Source organism: Cololabis saira, chromosome 6 (genome assembly GCF_033807715.1).
Source record: "Cololabis saira isolate AMF1-May2022 chromosome 6, fColSai1.1, whole genome shotgun sequence".
Classification (NCBI taxonomy): domain Eukaryota; kingdom Metazoa; phylum Chordata; class Actinopteri; order Beloniformes; family Belonidae; genus Cololabis; species Cololabis saira.
In genome coordinates this window covers 33108918-33128565 of record NC_084592.1, presented here as the reverse complement: position 1 = coordinate 33128565, position 19648 = coordinate 33108918, and the positions used below count along the sequence as shown (strand labels likewise).

General features: G+C 36.9%; 1 protein-coding gene across 5 annotated transcripts in view; it reads left to right on the top strand.

The window, feature by feature from the left end:
• The window catches only part of pard3bb (par-3 family cell polarity regulator beta b), a 339860-nt gene that overhangs the window by 89565 nt on the left and 230647 nt on the right, over positions 1–19648 (top strand). For all 5 annotated transcript variants that reach the window (XM_061723990.1, XM_061723991.1, XM_061723988.1 and 2 more), the window contains one exon: positions 8971–9041. In XM_061723990.1, coding sequence (XP_061579974.1) covers positions 8971–9041 — 71 coding nt within the window. The remainder of the gene's footprint in view (positions 1–8970; positions 9042–19648) is intronic.

The following is a 19648-nucleotide window of genomic DNA, read 5'->3' as shown; positions in this document are numbered from 1 at the left end:
GAAGGAAGAAGTACTGCTCCAGCCTGCAGAGAAAGCTGGTTGTGGGCGTGGATTCAGCAGCGGAGGCTGAACCTATGGAAATCTGCTCCCGTCCTTACGTAACGACGGGAGCAGATTTTAATCGGCTCAAAAAAAACCACGTGACACTGGGGGACTTTGTCCGGCGGGGGTCAGAGACCTTGCAGAAATTCCTGGTATTTTGTCTCCCCTGTGCTGGCAGGGTGAGGGGAGACCACTTTATATATGTTAAAACAAGAAAAAACGTGTTTTTCATAATAGGTCCCCTTTAATATTTCTTAGTAATTAGCAGGTTGATTTTGAACACCGCCTACATGTGCACTATTGTGAAAGTGTCAAGACGCTGAGTGTAACAGTGTTTTTGGTCTTTTTTTCTTTTTTATGTCTGGACACATTCTCTCATTGGGCTCTGTTACCAAAGATGAACAACTCCAGTGTTTTCTGTCACCCTTCCCTGAAGGACATGTAGAACATGCAATATTTCCGATTTCTTCCCATTATTAACTATTTCAACACTAACACAGTAACAGCTGTCACTGCCAATGAGATATGAAAGGTTTTGCACATGAGCGGACCAGAATCAGAACGTCTAGATACGTTTAACTTCGGTGTCACCATCTGCACTACCAAAACTACATAACCTCTAATTGCAGTTTCCTTAAACTTAGCACATGTGTTTTAAATAAATACAGACGTTACCTGTTTTCATATGTAATAATAAAATAATAATCAATTTTATTTATAGATCTCCAAGACGCTTCACAGACACAAAGATAAAACATATATAGCAGTTTTCATGCAGTGTGTGCTACATGAGCTTTACAGAATTACAACCAAAGATTCACAAGTCTTAGTAGATTCACAAGTACTCGTTATGATGACATAATTTTTTATCTGCTGTAAACATAACTTTTTTTTTTAATTAAAAATACCTTTCCTATTCATATAACTAATTTTAATGCCCATTAACTTGCCAGCACATTGTAGTAAATAATATCACTCTGATACAGGTTGCCAGTTGGATAGAGAGTTTTATTTTGCTCTTGTTGATGTTACTGTTTCATATTCTACATACACTGTTGGACAAAGAAAATCCCTTAAGTTTGACTGGTTAAACAAACTTATTGCTTGATTGGACTCTTGAGTGATGAGTCTTCTACTCTTGAGACTCCTTACCGGACAAACATCCTTTAATAGTCACACTTTATTCCCTTTAGAAAAACCTGTTTGCAAGGTTCAGGTCTTTTGGGGAATGCTGTTAATTCTCAGAGGTGGTCAGTCTTTCTGCTCGTTGACACAAGATGTTTACTTAAATACAACATGCACAATTCTTGCACAGTTGGTAGGCCATTCAGTGTTCAAGCCTAATTTTTATATCAAAGTCAAGTACAACGTACTCACAGTTGATCAAGGGAAAAAAAATGAAATGATAGATTAAAAACGACATGTTAGATCCGGGCCGGGGGTCTGAACCTGAAGAGAAAATTAAACTGAAAAAAAAAGATCTGAAACTGAAAAAAAGAAGTAAAACTGAAAAAAAGACGTGAAACTGAAAAAAAGATCTGAAACTGAAATAAAAATATTTGAAACTGAAAAAATAAAATTGAAACTGTAAAAAAGGGGAAAAAAAAAAAAAAAAAAAAAAACGACATGTAGTATGCTGAGATAAAGTGTCACGGTTGTGCAGAAATGAACCTCAATGCAATTTTAAGATTTTATAGACAAATGGAATGAAAGAGACTGTTGATGGAGCAGGTAGATGAACCTAAGCATGCATCACCAAAAGATGCAGAGCACCACTTCAAGTAAGTAAAGTGGGGGTTTCTAGCGTGAAGTGGTAAAGATAAGCTAGTACCTTCCTGGATTACAAACAGACCTCTGGTGCTCTACTTAAGTCGGGAAGAAAGTTCAGTATCCAAAAAACCAGAAGAAAGAAGAAAAGAAGGGGGAAAAAAAGTAAAACTGCCACACTTGGATGAGGTGAAGATTATGTGGGGCCAGGGGTCGTGGGCTAGGCACACACTGTGAATGCGCCCAAACGTCAAGTGAGTTTATTCCTTTTAGTAGGCCGCTGAGAGTCTGGTTGTCCGATTGTCCAGTTAGTGGACGGAGTGTGTTTTAACAGCAGGGACACCCTCTCGCAATAGTGGCTGTTGAACCCCACTGTTTGCAGTCTGAGGTGGATGGGTGACATGCGAAGAATCCTAGTAGACACCCCAACTCACAGTTTAACCCTTCACTAAAAAACCCTTAGTGTTGGAAACAGAGAATGGGCATTTGGAGCCAGGACACCAGTCTACTTGTTCTTGGTCTGATGTATACACTTGATCTCAGATGTCAAAGCTCAAAGTTTATTTTTATTGAGCATCCTGGCCCCTAAAGGTAGGCTTTGAATTATTGTGAGGGGCCCCATTGTCCCCTTCATAACCAGACTTAACTGGCCCAGTTGTTAGACTAGGCTTGCTGTTTTAGCTAAAACAGATTGTGAACATCTGTTGTTGGAAGGCAGGTTATTAAGGATGACAGTAGTTGAAACGAGGAGTTTCCATCTCGGCTGTCAAGTATCTTTTTGAATGGTCATACATTTTTTGATTTTTCCTTTGTGTAGTCTATTTTTACATTATAACTTTACTGAAATGTCTGTTAAAAACCCAGAAATGTCCTGGTGCTCTTTATTATGCATTTAATTCTACACAATGATAGTCATATAATGATGGTGCAAATGTCTACATTCCCCTGAGACATACAAAACTTTTTATATTTTTCAAAATGAACAGTAAATATAGGGCCGCAGGAAAAGAAAGACAGATGAAATATCAGAGCTGAAGACCGACAGTAAATATGCGTATAAAAAAAGTGATATATTTTTAAAATTAGCAATTAAATATTAAAAATGAATAAATAGAAAACTATACAGTGAAACTATTGGAACAACTTTTCTTGTGGACTGTTATCAAAATTGATGTCTTGAGGAGTAAGGTTCCATCTGATTGGCCAAATATATAACCGCTGTGACTAACAAACAAAACCTTTATTAAGTATATTCTAGCATTTCTCATTCTGCTTGATGGGCTCTTCAGGAAATCTTCCATCTGTACTTTTCCTTTTTTCAAACCTGCTCAGCTGCAATAACTGCCACATAAGTGTTGGAGAGGTACATGACCTTTTCTTTCCTCTTTGTTTCCCTCCACATTTTCTCAGTCACCTTCTCTGTTTTTTTTTCTTCATTTTCTCCTCCACCATCGCTCTCTCTTTCACTTATCCACTTACATGCATACATACTCACATACGTGCACACACTCTGCAGGTCGCGCATCTGTCTCCTCTCAACTAGCCAGGTTCAGATAGAGGTAATGGCTCCAGGGTAATTGTTCAAATTGTCACTTGGCCTTTTGGTGAGAGCAATGAGGGGAAAGAAAGTACTCTTCTTGCAGTAATTCTCTGTCTTTTTTTTCTGTCTGCTTCTTTTCTCCTACCCTCTGTTCCCTCTCTGTATTTAATTTCAACCCTGAAGGATTTACTAGTTCAGGATAGTTCTTCCTTTATAAATGCCAGACTCAAAAAAGTGCAGTAAACCACAGAATCACTCTTTTCCTCTAGCTCACTTTCTTCCATGCTGATCACGCACACAGCATTGCTAATAATCTCATCACAACCTCCATGTTAGCATATATTATGGATTAGAAGCCACACTGCATACATGTTTCTGTACCTGTATGGCTTTTCACTTAATTTTCCATGTGCCTACATGTAAAGACGTGGACACATTTGTGGCTACCCTTCAATACATTGATAAATAGAGAGAACGCACATTTTTATCTCTGAAAGAAATTTAAAAAAATGACATCCATCATTATTTATCCTGTTCTTAACATAAATGACACTCTTGATTTTCTATTCAAACGAAGAGTTTTACATTATTAAACAAAGGATAATGTCGTAGACAAAGAAGATGTAACCTTAACTTGATGTTTTGTTGACCAGTGACTGACACTGAGCTGATTAAGGCACCCTGTTCCAGTTAAAACATGACAGAGATTTCTCCATATTTCACTTTGTGTTATTTTTATGAAAGCTTCATTTATCCATCTCTAAACATTGAGCTGATAGGACTAAAGGCTACTGTTTCTTTTACATTTTATAAACAGGTACACATTAATTTGAGATTATACCACGGTCTGTGTGAATACTCGATTCTGATTGGCTGGCAGGTGTAGGTTATAAGTTATAACCTACACCTAGAAAACAAGTTCGGTCAAATTGCCTGATAACTTTAATATCATTGCGCTGGATCAACTGCCAGGTTGTAACCACGGCAACGGATATTCAGAGAGCCGGCTACCGCAGGATGGCGACATGAGTGATTTTGTCATTTCTTTTAATTTATTTGGTGAATTTAACCATTTTGATGACTGGGATGCAGAAGAGGAGAGAAAAGAAAATAGCCAAGCGGAGCTGAGCGGACTAGAATATCTCCCATTACCAAGGAAACTGAGTTATGGCTTGTTAAAAAACTTTGTAACTTACCAGGTTACAACGGCTGCAGACGAGAGGTTAAATAGTCCGCTCAGCCGCTCAGCTGTGGCTTGTTATAAAACTAATGATTTCAACTGAAAACACATTCAAGCATGAATAACTGATTTAATATTTATGTTTTTTGGTAAATGACCGTGGTATAAGCGAGATAATGCCCTTCGAGGTGAACATTATCAGAAATATATGGACGATGCAGGGGCGTTCGGGTCGGACGGTTTGCCTCCGCGAAGTCCATATATTTCTGATAATGTTCACCTCGAAGGGCATTATCCCTTACAAATCTCAGCCCATGTTTTTGTTCTTTCTTTGGTAGTAGAGTCCATTTAGATTTTCTTCCATGTAGCCATTGATACCCAAAAGGCCGTAGATGGTGTGATAGTTATGCACAATGACTATGAGGTTCTTTGGATGTTTTGTAGCATTCGGTCTATCTTGGCTACAGTCCCAACCAGGCAAATATTATACACATTTTCTATGTCTGTATGCATGTAAAAGACTTGAAGTTAGTTTCTTTTATGGTCCAGTCAAATGTAGTGGCATCTAGTGGCATGCATTTTTAATTTCTACTAAGTAAATACCTATCCACTACACTGTCTTCATTCTGTGGAAGGAAGACCCCCCGCACCCCCACCACCACCACCATCAAACATTTCCTACTAAATTAATGTTTTCTTTCAAATTAATTATTCCTTCCCATTCTGCCCTCTGGTTCTTGAGCATTGCATTAGACAGCACTCCTTTTTTCCCTTTTTCATCATATATATATACAGTATTTCTTTGGGAATACTTCAAGTTTGCTCTTTCTTTTACCTCTGATAAATTGCTTTTATTATAAATGAACACTCATAAATACACTTTCAGAAAAATGCCCTGCATGCATTGCTACTAATTTATCATCTTTTTTTACTCTGGGTGCATTTTTCAGAGAACACTTAGTCTGATTAGTCTATCAGTAATTAGTAATATCACTAATAGTTTGCAGTTTCTCTCCACTTTTAGCAGTTATTAGATTGGAGCAAGAAAAAAAAGTACATGCAGCCCGTTCATTATTCACGGAGTTACTTATGGTAGGATTATTCATGACAAAATTAAAATACAAATTCTATATATCCTCATGTTTTTGGACAGGCTGTGATGCTTACATGTATTGATGAAGCTCTCCAATATCAACAGACTAATGTATTAATTTTTTACTCCTGTGCTTTCATCAGCATATTACCAGTAAAAGATTGTCTTTGAATAAGTGCATTTCTTTTTTATATTCGAGTGCATCAAATCTTTGAATTGAAATGTTCTACTTGGTGGTACATTTTGGTATCATTCATTACTTAAAGCCACAATTTGTTGACACTGCTGTTTAGTCTTGAATTACATTTATATGTTTTTTTTTTCCTTTGTTTATGTTCAGGAGAAAAAAATCTGATATTCTATAGAATTTGAGCGTAAAATGAGAGATGCTACTGTGTCTGAAACGTTTTGAAAAAACAAAGTTCAGTCGCTGTAACTCATAGAGGTGTGAACAAAATCACTTGAATGTTAATATGAATAATGAGGCACATTTATTCGTTCAGATTCATTTACTTGTTTTAAATTGACCTTTGATAAGCAACATACATCGTCAGCCTTTGTAATTGATATATTACTCCACCTAGGAGAGAGAGATCAAGGAAGAGAAACCATTTATACATACATTTATTAAATGAGGCACACATTTGAGCACCAATGGCTTTGCAATTAAAGCACAAGTGACTGTCATGACAATAAGATTAGGATAATTAATGTTACCTGTCATTTTGCAGCTAACTAAGCTCAAATGACGGCATCAACAGTAATGCCACACTAATTGATTTTCAAGCCACTAAAGCCCAAACATGTTTACAGTATTGGCAGTCCATCCTTTACTGTTGAGTCTTATATCTTCACATCATCCATTTGTATGTCTTCTCTCTTGACTCGGTGTGTCTCCCTGACATCTTACGTGTTTGATTTCTGTCCTCTTTTGTCTTGCTTTCACTTTGTTGTTTGATTCTTTCTTTTCCTGTGTCCATCAGCGGTTGCAGGAGGTCATATGGCAGTTTGGGGGTGGGGAGAGTCAAAGGTGGAAGGTCACATTAGGAGTCCATTAGTGGAAGCTACCAATACAGAGGCTTATCGACCTCTGTACTTGTCTCCATATGTTACACCCACACTGAGACACCCACCCGGGATATTTGCATACAGTATGCAGTGGATTTGCTTGCCTTTAAATCAGTAACTCTTCATACAAACAACAGTTACTTTCATTTAAATAGATACTTTCATGTTTATGCTCTTGGAAACAGTGTTGGTTTGGTTTGAGCAGCCGAACGTAACTGAAGATGGTACTGCTGATGTAGATTAATTCTGGGTCCTTAGTCCTTTTTTCTCTACTCCTAATCACTTGATGAGTTTGCAAACCTGGAGTATTTCCACCTTGTTATGGTGTATTTACACAAACAAAAATCAACATGCACATAAATATGTCACTTTAGAAGGTGCAGCTCAAAACAGTTGGACCAAGACTTCTAAAAGAGATGGTCTTAAATCCAGGCAATGTTTGTGTGTGCTGCTTGTGTTGTGAAAAGTGGACTGAACCAAAACAGAAGTAAAAGCCAAGAATGACATGATCTGGGGGATTGGATTAGACTTTTTACTATTGACTTTTGACTATTTGACTATTTTCTGCAGGATTAAAACTGAGTTAAATCCTTTATAGTTCTGTGTAAAAGTGTTGCTGTTTTATCAGCACTGTAATGGTATACATATTTAGTTTCCAGTCTCATTAAGATACAAACAGAAACCCTGTTTTATACCAAAATAAAATGAATCTTTTTTAACACCATTGCAAATAATCTGTTTTGGACAATCTCCTTAAAGAGAGTAAAATCTATGTTTTGTTCTGACGGAACTCACACCAAACACTGAATTTTGCTTTTACAGTCATTTTGTTCTGAACACGGTGTAGTTTTATATATGTCATATATATGTCATCTAGAAGTTGAATGACATGGGCTTGGCTCTGGTCAATGCCGATTATTAAAGAAAAAAGAAGCCAGCCAATTAATCTTTTGAGTTTTCGCCTCTTCCTGCACTTTAATTTGTAAAGTTGGTAATTTTATTTGTGTAATGTTTAACTGTGCAAATAAATAAATCTAAAAAAAAAAAAAAAAAATCTAATTGCTTAAACAGTTAATAATTGTTATACTATGTAATAATCACTGGATTTTCTGTTTGAATTTTAATGAGGAGAAAAACAGTAATTTTATCAAAGTTCAACTTTGATAAAATTACAAGTGCAGGTGTGCCTAGGACTTTGAACAGGACAGTGGTTTAGTTCTAAATGATCAATGCACAGAACCTCCAGTACGGCACCTCCACTGCTCCAAAATGGTCCTGTCCGGTCGTAGCTGCACTTTGTGTTCAAACTGAAGGTGAATAAATACAAGCAACGTCAAAAATAACCAGGGTAACAACTGTTCCACCTGCAGTATGTTAGTCAGGTCATAAAACCACCAGAGCACCTTTATGTTTCACAACAGCAAATCTTCATGTAATTCATTCTTTATTGGTCTTTTTGTTCCTTATTGATGATTCATAAGCAGGATATTTGCAAATGGTTTCAAGTAATTATGACCAGAGCAAATGAACCAAGCACCCATGAAAACATCTGAAATTCTTTCTTTCTTTCTTCAAAATGGTCAAATTTGTTGCAGAGGGGTTGTCTAATCATAATTAAGTGTAAAGACATCGGTGTCGATCGTCTGGACCTGAGGCTGCAGTGCTTTTGGTTTTCCTGCAGACATGAGTGGGCATGTATTCATTCATGTTTCATGCACAAGCAAGATATTTTCATTACAATTGTCTCGAAAAGACAAACACACAGAAACATATCAGACAGTCCCTACTCAATGACACTAATGTGTAACGTGTACATCTCTCATGGTTCATATACACTTTTATATATACCTTCTGACACCTGTCTCTCTTGGTTTCCATGCCAACAGATAGCGTTATTTATTTCTGCTTGACAACGCTGCCTTCTTGCCTTCAAATATGAATTGCTCCTTCATTTATCCATCAGATTACCATCTCTTTCTCTCATTACCACACGTATTTATTTGCTCACATTCTTTGTGTTGAAAAATTGTTGAGCTCAGCACTAGCTGTGCTGTGTTACAGGTCAAATGAGAACAATGGAGCCTCTTTCTTTTGTTCAATTATTCAACATGGCTTAATCCGACATACGTATATATGTATATATATATATATATTTTTTTTAATTAATCAGTCCACATGTTTTGCAGTATCATGGTTTTTGCCCCCCCCCCCCCCCCAACTGTCCAACTGTCAATCAGCAGCTGACTAACAGGACAGGGTTCTGTGTGTGTTGCTCTGCAGGCAGCCGGTCCTGCTGTGGAGACGCCTGCACCTGCGGACCGAGCCCAAGGCAAACACCCCTTCAATGGCAGGTAAGGTCTTCGTCTGTGTGAAACTGCAACTTTGGTTGAAGTTGATTTGATTTTTTTCTGTTTTCATTAAGTTAGCCAATAATTTATCCAGATAAGAAGTATTATGATGCTGAGGTTATCCAGACGTTTTACATTTAGTAAATATTCTGAAATAAGTGAGCCCATCAGTCTGTACGATTATCAGTATGTCAGCAGAAGATGGGTCATGTTTTTGACATTCATGGTGCTTTTTTTCTCTTGTAGTAGTTTTTGTAAATAATAGGACAGTGTAATATGCCATGGTTTCTTCATCTGAGGTTGTTTTTAACCAATTTTAAAATGAGGTAATAGTTTTTCTATTGTGTCCTCATGTGTGAGACTTAGAATAAATATATTTTCTTTTTCATATGACTATATTTTGGCTTTTAAGTTTGTCTCTGTCCCACTTTTTCTTCATTAAAGCTGTTTTCTAATCCAGATCAAGGCTCTCAAAAATCTTCATCATTAGCTCAGTACAAAAACCTGCAAAACAGGGTCATGGTCTCACACACACACACACACACACACACACACACACACACACACACACACACACACACACACACACATGCTCAGACTGCCATACAAACATTGTCTCAAAGACTACCCGCTACAAACACCGTTGCATCTGTCTTTAGATGCATCTGAGCACAGAAAATACATGCATACACTAATGACTGCTGCTTAATGAGGTGCTGGGGTGCAGAATGCCCGTCTCTCCTATGGGCCCTTTTTTTTGTAGGGCAGTATCTCACTTTTTTAAACAGAGAGAGAAAAGAACGGTCTCTAGTTGTATAGATATAACATTATACTGTTGACTGTTTTCTAGTACTGTGTAATGTGCATTAAAATAGTTCTGTTTCGTGTGTTTAAAATTGTTAGGGAAAAGATTAAAACACCCCTTCCCCAGGTCAGTTAGCTGCTTTTTCTTTGCAGAAGTGTATAGCATTCAAAGGATAAGATTTTCCCATAGTTAATCTGTCGAACACAATTTTCATGAAGCTAAAATAATGACTACTGGCACAATGTTTACATCTGTCAATTTATCACATCACTGTCATTGACGTTCATTATAATCCCTTTCCTTAAATATATAATTCAAATAAAATATTTGACAACTCGATACCTTTATTTTTTTTTTGCAGTTGTCCTGTAGATCTTATGCACCTTTCTTCAGAGTAGCTTTTGAAAGTTTTGAAAATATTAAAATGTACTTTTAACAATATAAATTGTTATTGCTTTTTGATAGACAAAATTTGACCATTCAATAACATGAAAATGTATTTTGCAGGATGCACTGCTATGGCAATGGAAAGGCCCTTGCAGGCCCAGAGATCTTTAGAAATTTGAAAATGTCCTCTATCTGAGTAAATCAGCCACAAGTTTGAGTTTTTTAAAACTAAATTCCACAAACATAGCATTTCAAAGTTCAGGATGGTGGAGATCTGGACCTGGACATTTGGGTTTCAGTTTTCTTATTTTCTTCTTCATATTCTTCTCCGTATTTTTTGTATTCGTCTTCTTCTTCTCCTTCTTCTTCTTATTATTATAATAATTGGCATTCTCAAACAGCCAGTAAAGCTCTTTCATTTATTGGCGGTGAATCATGCTGGAGCTCTCAGCTGTGTCACACTAAATTCAGTAAAACGTTCCTTCCCGATTGCATGGTATACTTGAAAAGAAGAATTTTTCAGTAACAGAAATTAGTCTACCTATCTCATGTCTGTTGCGCCATTCTTGATTGATTTGCGCGCACAATTAGAAACCAATTCCTTATTACTCCTCACTGACTCATTTGTATGAGAACCTCACTTGTTTGGTGATGCGTGTGTTGGGCACATTATTTCAGCCTTACACACTTAGGTACGTACACAACGTCTTCTACCAACAAAATTGGCTATGTTTACCCTTACAACTTCTAGTACGTATGTGTGTGTCTGTATGTGTATGTCTGTACGTACGTGTGTGTGTGTATGAATGTGGGTGTGTTTGGATCATACAGAAGCAGTCCTATAGCACTTCCTATAATGCTCAAACATGTTTTTTCCCCTAATCTTTGATCCTTGTAGTATCTCATTATTTGCTACTGTATTACACAAATATACCTGTGAAATGCTCAACAAATTAAAAGGAAATAATTTAAGATCCATTGCCTGTTATTGTAGCATATAGTGAAAACTATGCAGTGAATATTAAACCAAAAGAGATATTTACGATCACTCGTGTCATTTTCTCTAACTTTTTCCTGCACATATCCTCTCAAGCACACACTCTACTCCCATGTAAACCCTCTCAACTGTGAGCAATGCAAAAGTGATGTAATGGTTTTTGTGGCCGCTGGGGAAACGATCCTTGAAATTGCAACCAAATTTTTTTTTAAATGAGTAGCGCAATGCAGCCATAAATAGTAGGACAGCGAAGTATATGTTAAATGAGTGTATGTATCTTTGTGGACTGCATTTGAGTTGAGATTGCTGTGTAGTTTTCTACGTACATCATGATGTGTGTGTTTGCGTTTGAGCATGGAGCCATTTTTATATGTGAGCCTGTGAATATAAACACAGTAATGGCTCATCATAATTTAAACCACACCGCATGCACACCAGGAAACTCATTATGCATGAATCAAAATGTCCTATTTATATGAAGAGACTGATCTAAGTTATTTTATTGGTTTATTGAAATAGCATTTCTAGTTTATTATATTTCTTTTTAAATAAGGCACTGTATTGGATGTACTTTAGAAGCCAAAAGGTGAGCAGGTAAATGGGTTTCAGTGGATGCACAAGACAAACTAGATGTGAAAGAGGTTTTCATCTGTGCACTGATGCTGTATTTTACAACAACTCCATTTATCTGTAGATGGTTTTTATACTGATCTGTTTTTGTCTTTCTTTCTTTGCCTTTTCTAGAGAAATGAACAGGTTGGTGCAGTATGTAATTCCCAAATTCAGTATCAATATGCCACTGTTAAAAAAGAGGAGGAAATGAAAGAATGATAATAATCCTCTAATTTGCTCTTATTTGCAATCTTAACATTTGTTTTAGTATAGTTTTTGCCTTTTAAAATTCAAATTTTCAATTTAAAAACCTTTGTTGTTGCTGTTGCAAAAGTCGGCACACCAAAAGGCTGTTGTAAAGTGCTATATAAATAAAGTACATTAAAGTAATTTATCTGGTTCAAATAATCATATCTTTTCATTTATCTAAAGGGTTGACTATTGCAGATATTTTATTTCAAATAATTAGTTGAATTGAAATAGATCTCTTTTGAAGTACTTTAAATTTAATGCAGGTTTGAAGATATACAAAAGTTTTAGGCCCCCTTGATCTTGTTGTTTTATCAAAGTTTCAGTTGCATAAATATCAAGAGCCTGGTTCTCTTTAACCTGGATAGAATGTAACCAATTATAATCATTGCAGTGTATCTCACTTGTAATGTTAACATGTGAACATTTACCACATTCTCCACACTATAAAGCACACTTAAAATCCTTAATTTTTCCCCAAAATCCGCAGTGCGCTCTATAATCTGGGGCGCCTTACGTATGAATTCTTATTGTTTACTGACCTCGAACCCGTTTTATGTGGTACACTGCACTCAAAAAATCTGTTAAAATGTTTTAGTGCAACATTGGTAGCGATGAAGCCGCTCAGCTTGATTGATTGTCGGATCATTCAGCTGACACAATAAAGTCGGTCCTCGGTCGGATACGGGTTGGGACGTCAGACAACGTTAGATAACTAATTATGTAGTGCTGGCAAGCCACCATCATCCAACATCTAGTCAATGTTACTATAGTTGGACACCAAACCAACGTTAGGTTTTTGGAGTAAACCAAATTTTCAAATCTATATCATAATCCAGTTATAATCAAATGTTGGAATACAAGGTTGTTCCAACCTCACACTAACTTCAGGTGATGAACCAATCAGAGAACAGGACGTAGCACAACGCTTACCTCACTAATCACTATGATTTGTGGAAGACGAATGATTTAAAATGTAAGTTACAATTGAACGAAATTCAGTTAGTTATTGTTATTGTGAATGAGTGTCGTGAACGACCATGTATTTTTTGTGCATGTTACAGCTGCATATTTGTTTTTGTTTTTGAGAATTTTCCTCAAACAATGAATTGATCAATAGGAATATCTAACAATTTACACAAATAGAAAACCATGCAGATGTGCAGATATTCAAACATGAATTTTCAGGTCCAGGCCCAAAAAACAATATTAATAACAAAGACAATGTTATCCCTTTAACACTAAAAGGACAAAAGTCCTCTGATATTGAGACACGTATTGTTTATCCAGAAGTATCAATCATAATCAGATCTGAACTGAAAAAAAAATGTATTGATGCATCTTTACTCACTGCCTTCATTGTCAGCTTCTGTCCTGTTACATTCTCTATTCAGTAGCTAGGGATGTTTGATGTTTTTGTACATAATTAAACACATTTTGTAGAGGTTATTTATTTGGTAAATGAGCCACCGTCTTTACTCCTTACATCTTTGGTGCTCCTGGTCAGAGAGCCGGAGTGGTGGGGGATAGTCATACTGGTAGATTGATAATGAGAGGATGAAATGCATTGAGATGAAAAGAGGGGTTTGGTAATGCATATCCTCCTTTATTCCTCTTCTGTGTTTCAGTCCTTCGCGGTGAATATCCGTGAAGTGGCAGCTGGATAAAGAGAACACCTGCTCTCTTCATCTCTCTTTGCTTCTCTCCGTCCCGCTCTCCCTGCCTGTGTGTTTGGCTCTTTTTCCTTCTCTCTTATTTGCTCCGTACGCTCCCTCTCTCTTCTCAAGTCTTACCCATTTTGTCTCTTTCTCAATCCCATTTCATTTTATGCAACTTTTTTCCAAAGAGGAAAAAAGGAAATGCAAATGGATTTGAGTCTGAATTGGTGTGTGTGTGTGTGTGTGTGTGTGTGTGTGTGTGTGTGTGTGTGTGTGTGTGTGTGTGTGTGTGTGTGTGTGTGTGTGTGTGTGTGTGTGTGTGTGTGTGTGTGTGTGTGTGTGTGTGTGTGTGTGTGTGTGTGTGTGTGTGTGTGTGTGTGTGTGTGTGTGTGTGTGTGTGATCAGAGGCCCAGCAGTAAGAGGGGATAGAGGGAGGGGTGCATGCTATTTTCCATCTCATATTAAATCTATTCATTAGCCTTGTCTAATTAATTCAGGCCCTCCTTCCCTCCCTCATTTCACTGTATTTTACTCCCAAAGCCCCCTTGTTTCCGATCCCCTATTTTCTTTTATCCATTTCATTGTTCTCTTTCCCTTTTCTTGTCTCCTGGACATTGTATAATGAGAATATCAGTCTCTTTTTTCTGGATTGTAGTCAAGATTGAAAGATTTCAAGTAGATGAAAATATTTTCTACAACTAATGCAATTCTTGCCTTTAATTGCTTTCAAACCAAAGATGGGCATTTTTTATCTGAAGCTACAGAGCAATTTTTGCCTTTCTAATAAGCAATCAAACCAAAAAAGCTTTTCATGAAAAAGCTGCTTTAAACTATACGGACTGCATTTAAATTGTCTTATTACAATTAAAATACATTTGTAACCAGAATATAGATCCAAAAGTTTTGTTGGTGAAATCTATTTTTTCCCAGTATTTAGAAGTTTTACATGCAGATGTAAAAGTTTTTTTGGCAGATCAAAGAGTTTAATTTGCAAATCTGAATCCATCGTTAACCAGGCAACGGTTTTAGTGAGCTGAATTTCTCGGGCGGGACCGAAGCTTTAAGATGCATCTGTTTAGCAGCGTCATGAAGTGATGGCTTGGCAACATCCACAACTGTAATTCTGTTTATCCCAGAGCATGTGACAAACAAAACAAAAGTAGTGTATATGTATTTCAGCTCAACCTTTGTTGGCAATACAAATATAGTCTTCTATTTTCAGCTTGGCTTCTCTTTCATCCATGAACTCCATGAAGTCCAGCTTCAGTCCCACCCACAAGACTGACATCAGCAGCTCTATTAGACTTTTCAATTCACAATTTTTTCAGATTCACAAAGGAAACTTTAATATTTGCAAGGAAAGCTTTAATGTTTTCACGCACAATTGAAAAAAAAAAAAAATCCTTTATGTTTATAGTGGTGTTTCCAGACTTTTGCGCAAAATCAAATCCAACTCCTAAAGTTGGATAAAGGCAGCCCTGCAGGGGGTCTGTGTTTCCATTGAACAGTGTTTTTTGAATAAGTGTAATTCTCGTAATTCTCTGTATCTCTTCCTGCTAGACTTCTCTTCAAAACAATGAAAAAGTGAATTTCAACAAAAAGAAAATGGACCAAAATATCTTTAATCTTGGACAAATGATTGTGATTGCCGCTACCGCTGTTGAGTAAATAGCCAGATGATGAAGCAGATGATCGTTCAAATGATTATCAGAGGTAAAGCCCGTATGTAATGTATAATGATTAGGTAGTGTTTCAGGAAAATCGTATTAATGAGGCCAAAAACAGTTGGAAAGATTTTGTTGACTCTAGATTGACCGGCTATTTCACATCCAGCGCTGCTGGAGACGTGGAAATGCACAAAAAGTGTTTTCATTACACTTTTGCGAATATCTGATTTATCCAATCGCCTGATAAACCATCTCCTCGAAGCATAAAAATGTTTATTCGATATTCAAGTGTTTTTTCAAATTAGTGTCGTTTTCCGTTGAAGGATTTCTTTTTCAATATTTATTTATTTATTTTTCACAAATCTAGGGGAAATGGAAATGCGCCTTTGACCGCATACCTGAGCGTTTTACGAGATCCAATAGCCCAGAAATAAGGTCTACTAACCACATTCCTTTCTTATAGAATGAATAATTGAATGCCTTTTTATTTTCATTATGTACAATAGAATTGTAGAGCTTCTCCTGTGCTCAGTGCAAAACAATAAAGGTAAAAACAACAAGTAAGTAAAAAGTGCAGATATGCAAAATAATAATCTAAGAATAAAAAGTCTTTAAAAATATATGGCAACTGTACATCTTGTATCTTGTATTTAGAGCCCCCATTCAAAAACAAGTTTGGATGATATACTGTAGGAGTGAATGAGGAGAAAAAAGCTACATTCACGATTATGACACAGTGGTAATGTTGACTGTGGTCAGACAAATCAGTGTTTCATATCACTTTTGGAAGAAATGGGTGTTGAGTGCTCTGGACCAACGATGAAAAGGACCATCCACACTGTTATCTGCAATTAGTTCAACAGTCAAGTCTCTGTGATTTCTTGAGGTTGTATTAGTGTCCTTGGGAAAGGCCATTTAAGCTTCTATGACGGCAGCATAGAAGTACACTGAAGTTTCAAAGCAACGTCTTCAAGAACAGATGTTTTTCAGGGACACTTTCCTACAACACAATCCAAAATCAAGATCTGCAGACATTACAAAGATACCTGAGGTATCCTGACCTGTCCCCATAAGAGAATATGGAGTATTAAAAACAACAACAGCTCCATAATGTTGCACACCTTGAGGTGCATTTGCAGGAAGAAGGGAACAGTATAAAAAAATGAAAGACTTTATTTCCTTGGCAGCCTTAATGCCACAACACCTTTTCAGTGTAGACATAAAAATGGTAACATAACAAAGTAGCACAGGTTTTACTGCCCTAACTAACGTTGGAATGTATTGGCCTGAGATGCACAAATGGATGAAGTTTAACAAATGAAACTGATGTGAAAAAAGAACAATACCCTGGGTTCTTTGTCTAAATACATAAATTGCTTTATATTTTTTTTAAATGGCATTTTCTTAAGACCTAAACTTCTTCTGAATAGTTACAAAGATGTTGAACTAAATATTACATTAGGGCTGTTCGATTTTGCCCAAAAATAAAATCTCGATTTTTTTCTCTCAAAATCCGATTTTCGATTACGATTATTTTGTGAATTGACAAAAGGCAAAGAAATGATTTCAAATATGCTGTTTTTTTATTGAACATTTGCCCCATTGGGCTTTAAGTGCAAACTTTGCTCTTATTAAACCAAAAATGAATGAATAAAGTGCAAAACTCTGTAAAATAAGTTGAAAAAAAGTTTTAAAAAATATAATAAAATATAAAGTTTTATCTCTGAAAAAAAAATCAGCAAATCAGCACTTGCAAACATACAGTAAGTTATATTTCCAATTAAATAAAACAAGACATTTTCTAATTAAACTAAACTGGGTCTTTGCATGCTAAATAATAATGCAACCCATGAAGGAGGTAGAGGTGTGTAATGTCAGTCATTACATTTGCTATTCACATTTGCAAGTTTTTTGCAAGGAACACGAGCCGGTCTACCGCATCTGGCTTGAGGGATGCCCGGTGGCATGTTACAACGCCCCCTCCTGAACTAAAGAGCCTCTCCGATGGGGCACTTGTCGCAGGTATTGAGAGGTATTTCCATCAATCATTAATATGTGTGCAGACAAGGTAAAAAAAAAAAAAAAAAAAAAAGATTAAAAAAAAAAGTGAAAAATCGATTTTACGATTTTCACATTTTAACATCGTTCTAATTACATAATCGCGATTACGATTTAAAATCGATTAATCGAACAGCCCTATATTACATTAATATCTATGTACTGTATATTCCCTAGGATGTGGACTGCACATGCTACTTGTTTTGTTTATAGACACAGCTGAAGTGACTTTTGTCGTGTCTTGCAGTCATGTGTCTCCTGCTGTTTGGATTAATGTTGATTTGCTGAGTAACAATGAGGCAGCAGCTTTGTGTTTGCACATGTGTGTCTATGAGACAGGAAGAGAAAGATAGAGAGAGCGGAGACCACGAGAAACTTATTTTTGCACTTTGCATGGCTCCCCTGTTACCACCCAGCATCATCAGTAACCCTCTCTCGGGAGTTTATCAGCATCTGCACTGCTATCAGTTGATGGGGATTTAGGGATGGATGGATGGTCTGGAGACAAAGAGGCACACAGAATGAGCAGACAGAGTTGGGGAGACAGACGCAGAACGAAAGGGCGCAAAACAGAGTTCAGACAAACTCACTTAGAAAAACAGACACCACACACAAACACACACAAAACAGAAGGTCACGAGAGGATTAATGGCTGTGCTCTGATAGATAAACTAATCAAACAAACAAAGACTTCCGCATGCACACACATTAAAACACAGACTGAATGTAAAGCAGATAGACACTTGAATAATCCAAACTAGACAGAGGCATTGAGAGTTTCAAAATAAGGAAGAAACCCACAGAGAAGAAAGGCATTAAAAAAGTTTTTTTTAAGCACAAGCAGACACATGCACAAATGCACTTCTATTGTAGTGTGCACTTTTATTGGTTTTGAATAGAGTGTTGGCATTCCCTTCTCTAAGGCCTCTGTTCACAGGCTTGGATTAAGTCCTTCACAAAAACCTATTTTTAGCACACTGAATGCTCAATGGTGAATCATGTCAGCCTAGTGTAATATGTTTTCCAAAGTTTCTCTCAAGAGATGCAAGTTTTAAGGACTGCTTTAATTCACCTCCCATGTGAGGTCTATCCAACTTCTTTAACTTTATGTCGGTGGCTGTCCTGTCCTCACCTCCTGCTGCTCTCTGTACTTTGCAGATACTTGTGTTTAAATATGGATTGGATGGATGTTTTTTAAGGAACATACGAAAAAAATCCCTCGTTGGGTGATTGAGGGCAGACATTTGGGTGTCTGAAGAGATGACTAACTAAAAAACTCAAACATAACACAATGTTATCACATTACTTCGGGTTGCTGATGTCTGAAAGTTCCTCATTCAGTGTTAAGATCTACAGGGCACTTTGACATCACAGTCCCAGATCAGAGTGGAATGTTCAGTCTTTCCAGCTTTTTCTCCATCCGTCTGCAAAGTATTGAGCTCCTGAAGTACCTGAGAAAAGGATCAAAGGTCAAAGCTGCAACATCTGAAAGGAGAGAAAAAAGATTGTAGTTATAGTAGGCCTGGGCGATAAACCGATAATTTACAGTTACTGACATTCACTGCGATGACCAATGTCAATCTTCCCATGTCGGTAAATTCTGTGTGTTGATTAAAAACATAAAATAAATGTCTTTTTGTCTTTTTGACTGTGTGCTGATAGGCTAGTTTCATTCCCCTTTAAAGGGGCAAATATATATTTAATATTTATTTTATTTTATTTTAAAGCATTGATTGAAGTAGCATCTTAAATTTTGTTGTGTTGATACATAATAACAAATAATAAAGCTTCTATTCTATACTTGCTGTTTGAGCCTGCGTACGCATCCGTTCGCATTCACAACCAGCTGCGTTGTGAATGGATCCCGCTCGTGTAACTGAGTGGGGGCAGTATGCAGAGCCAGAGTTGGCAAAGTAATAAAATATTTGGTAGTAGTTTAATAAACCAGCTGGTGGAATAACGGATAAATAAACAAGCAACAGCAACATTGGATGAAAAGGCAATGCGTTGCTTTGCGTGTGATCTCGGTAAAGAAAACCGCGCGATCGTGATGGTTTGTCAGGCCGTTCAACCAAAGCCATCGGGAGACTGGAGAGCTTGTTTGGATCAACTGATGATGAGAAACAGCAGCAATATTTCCGCATGTTCGACGACTTGTTGCATGGGATTGTCCCACT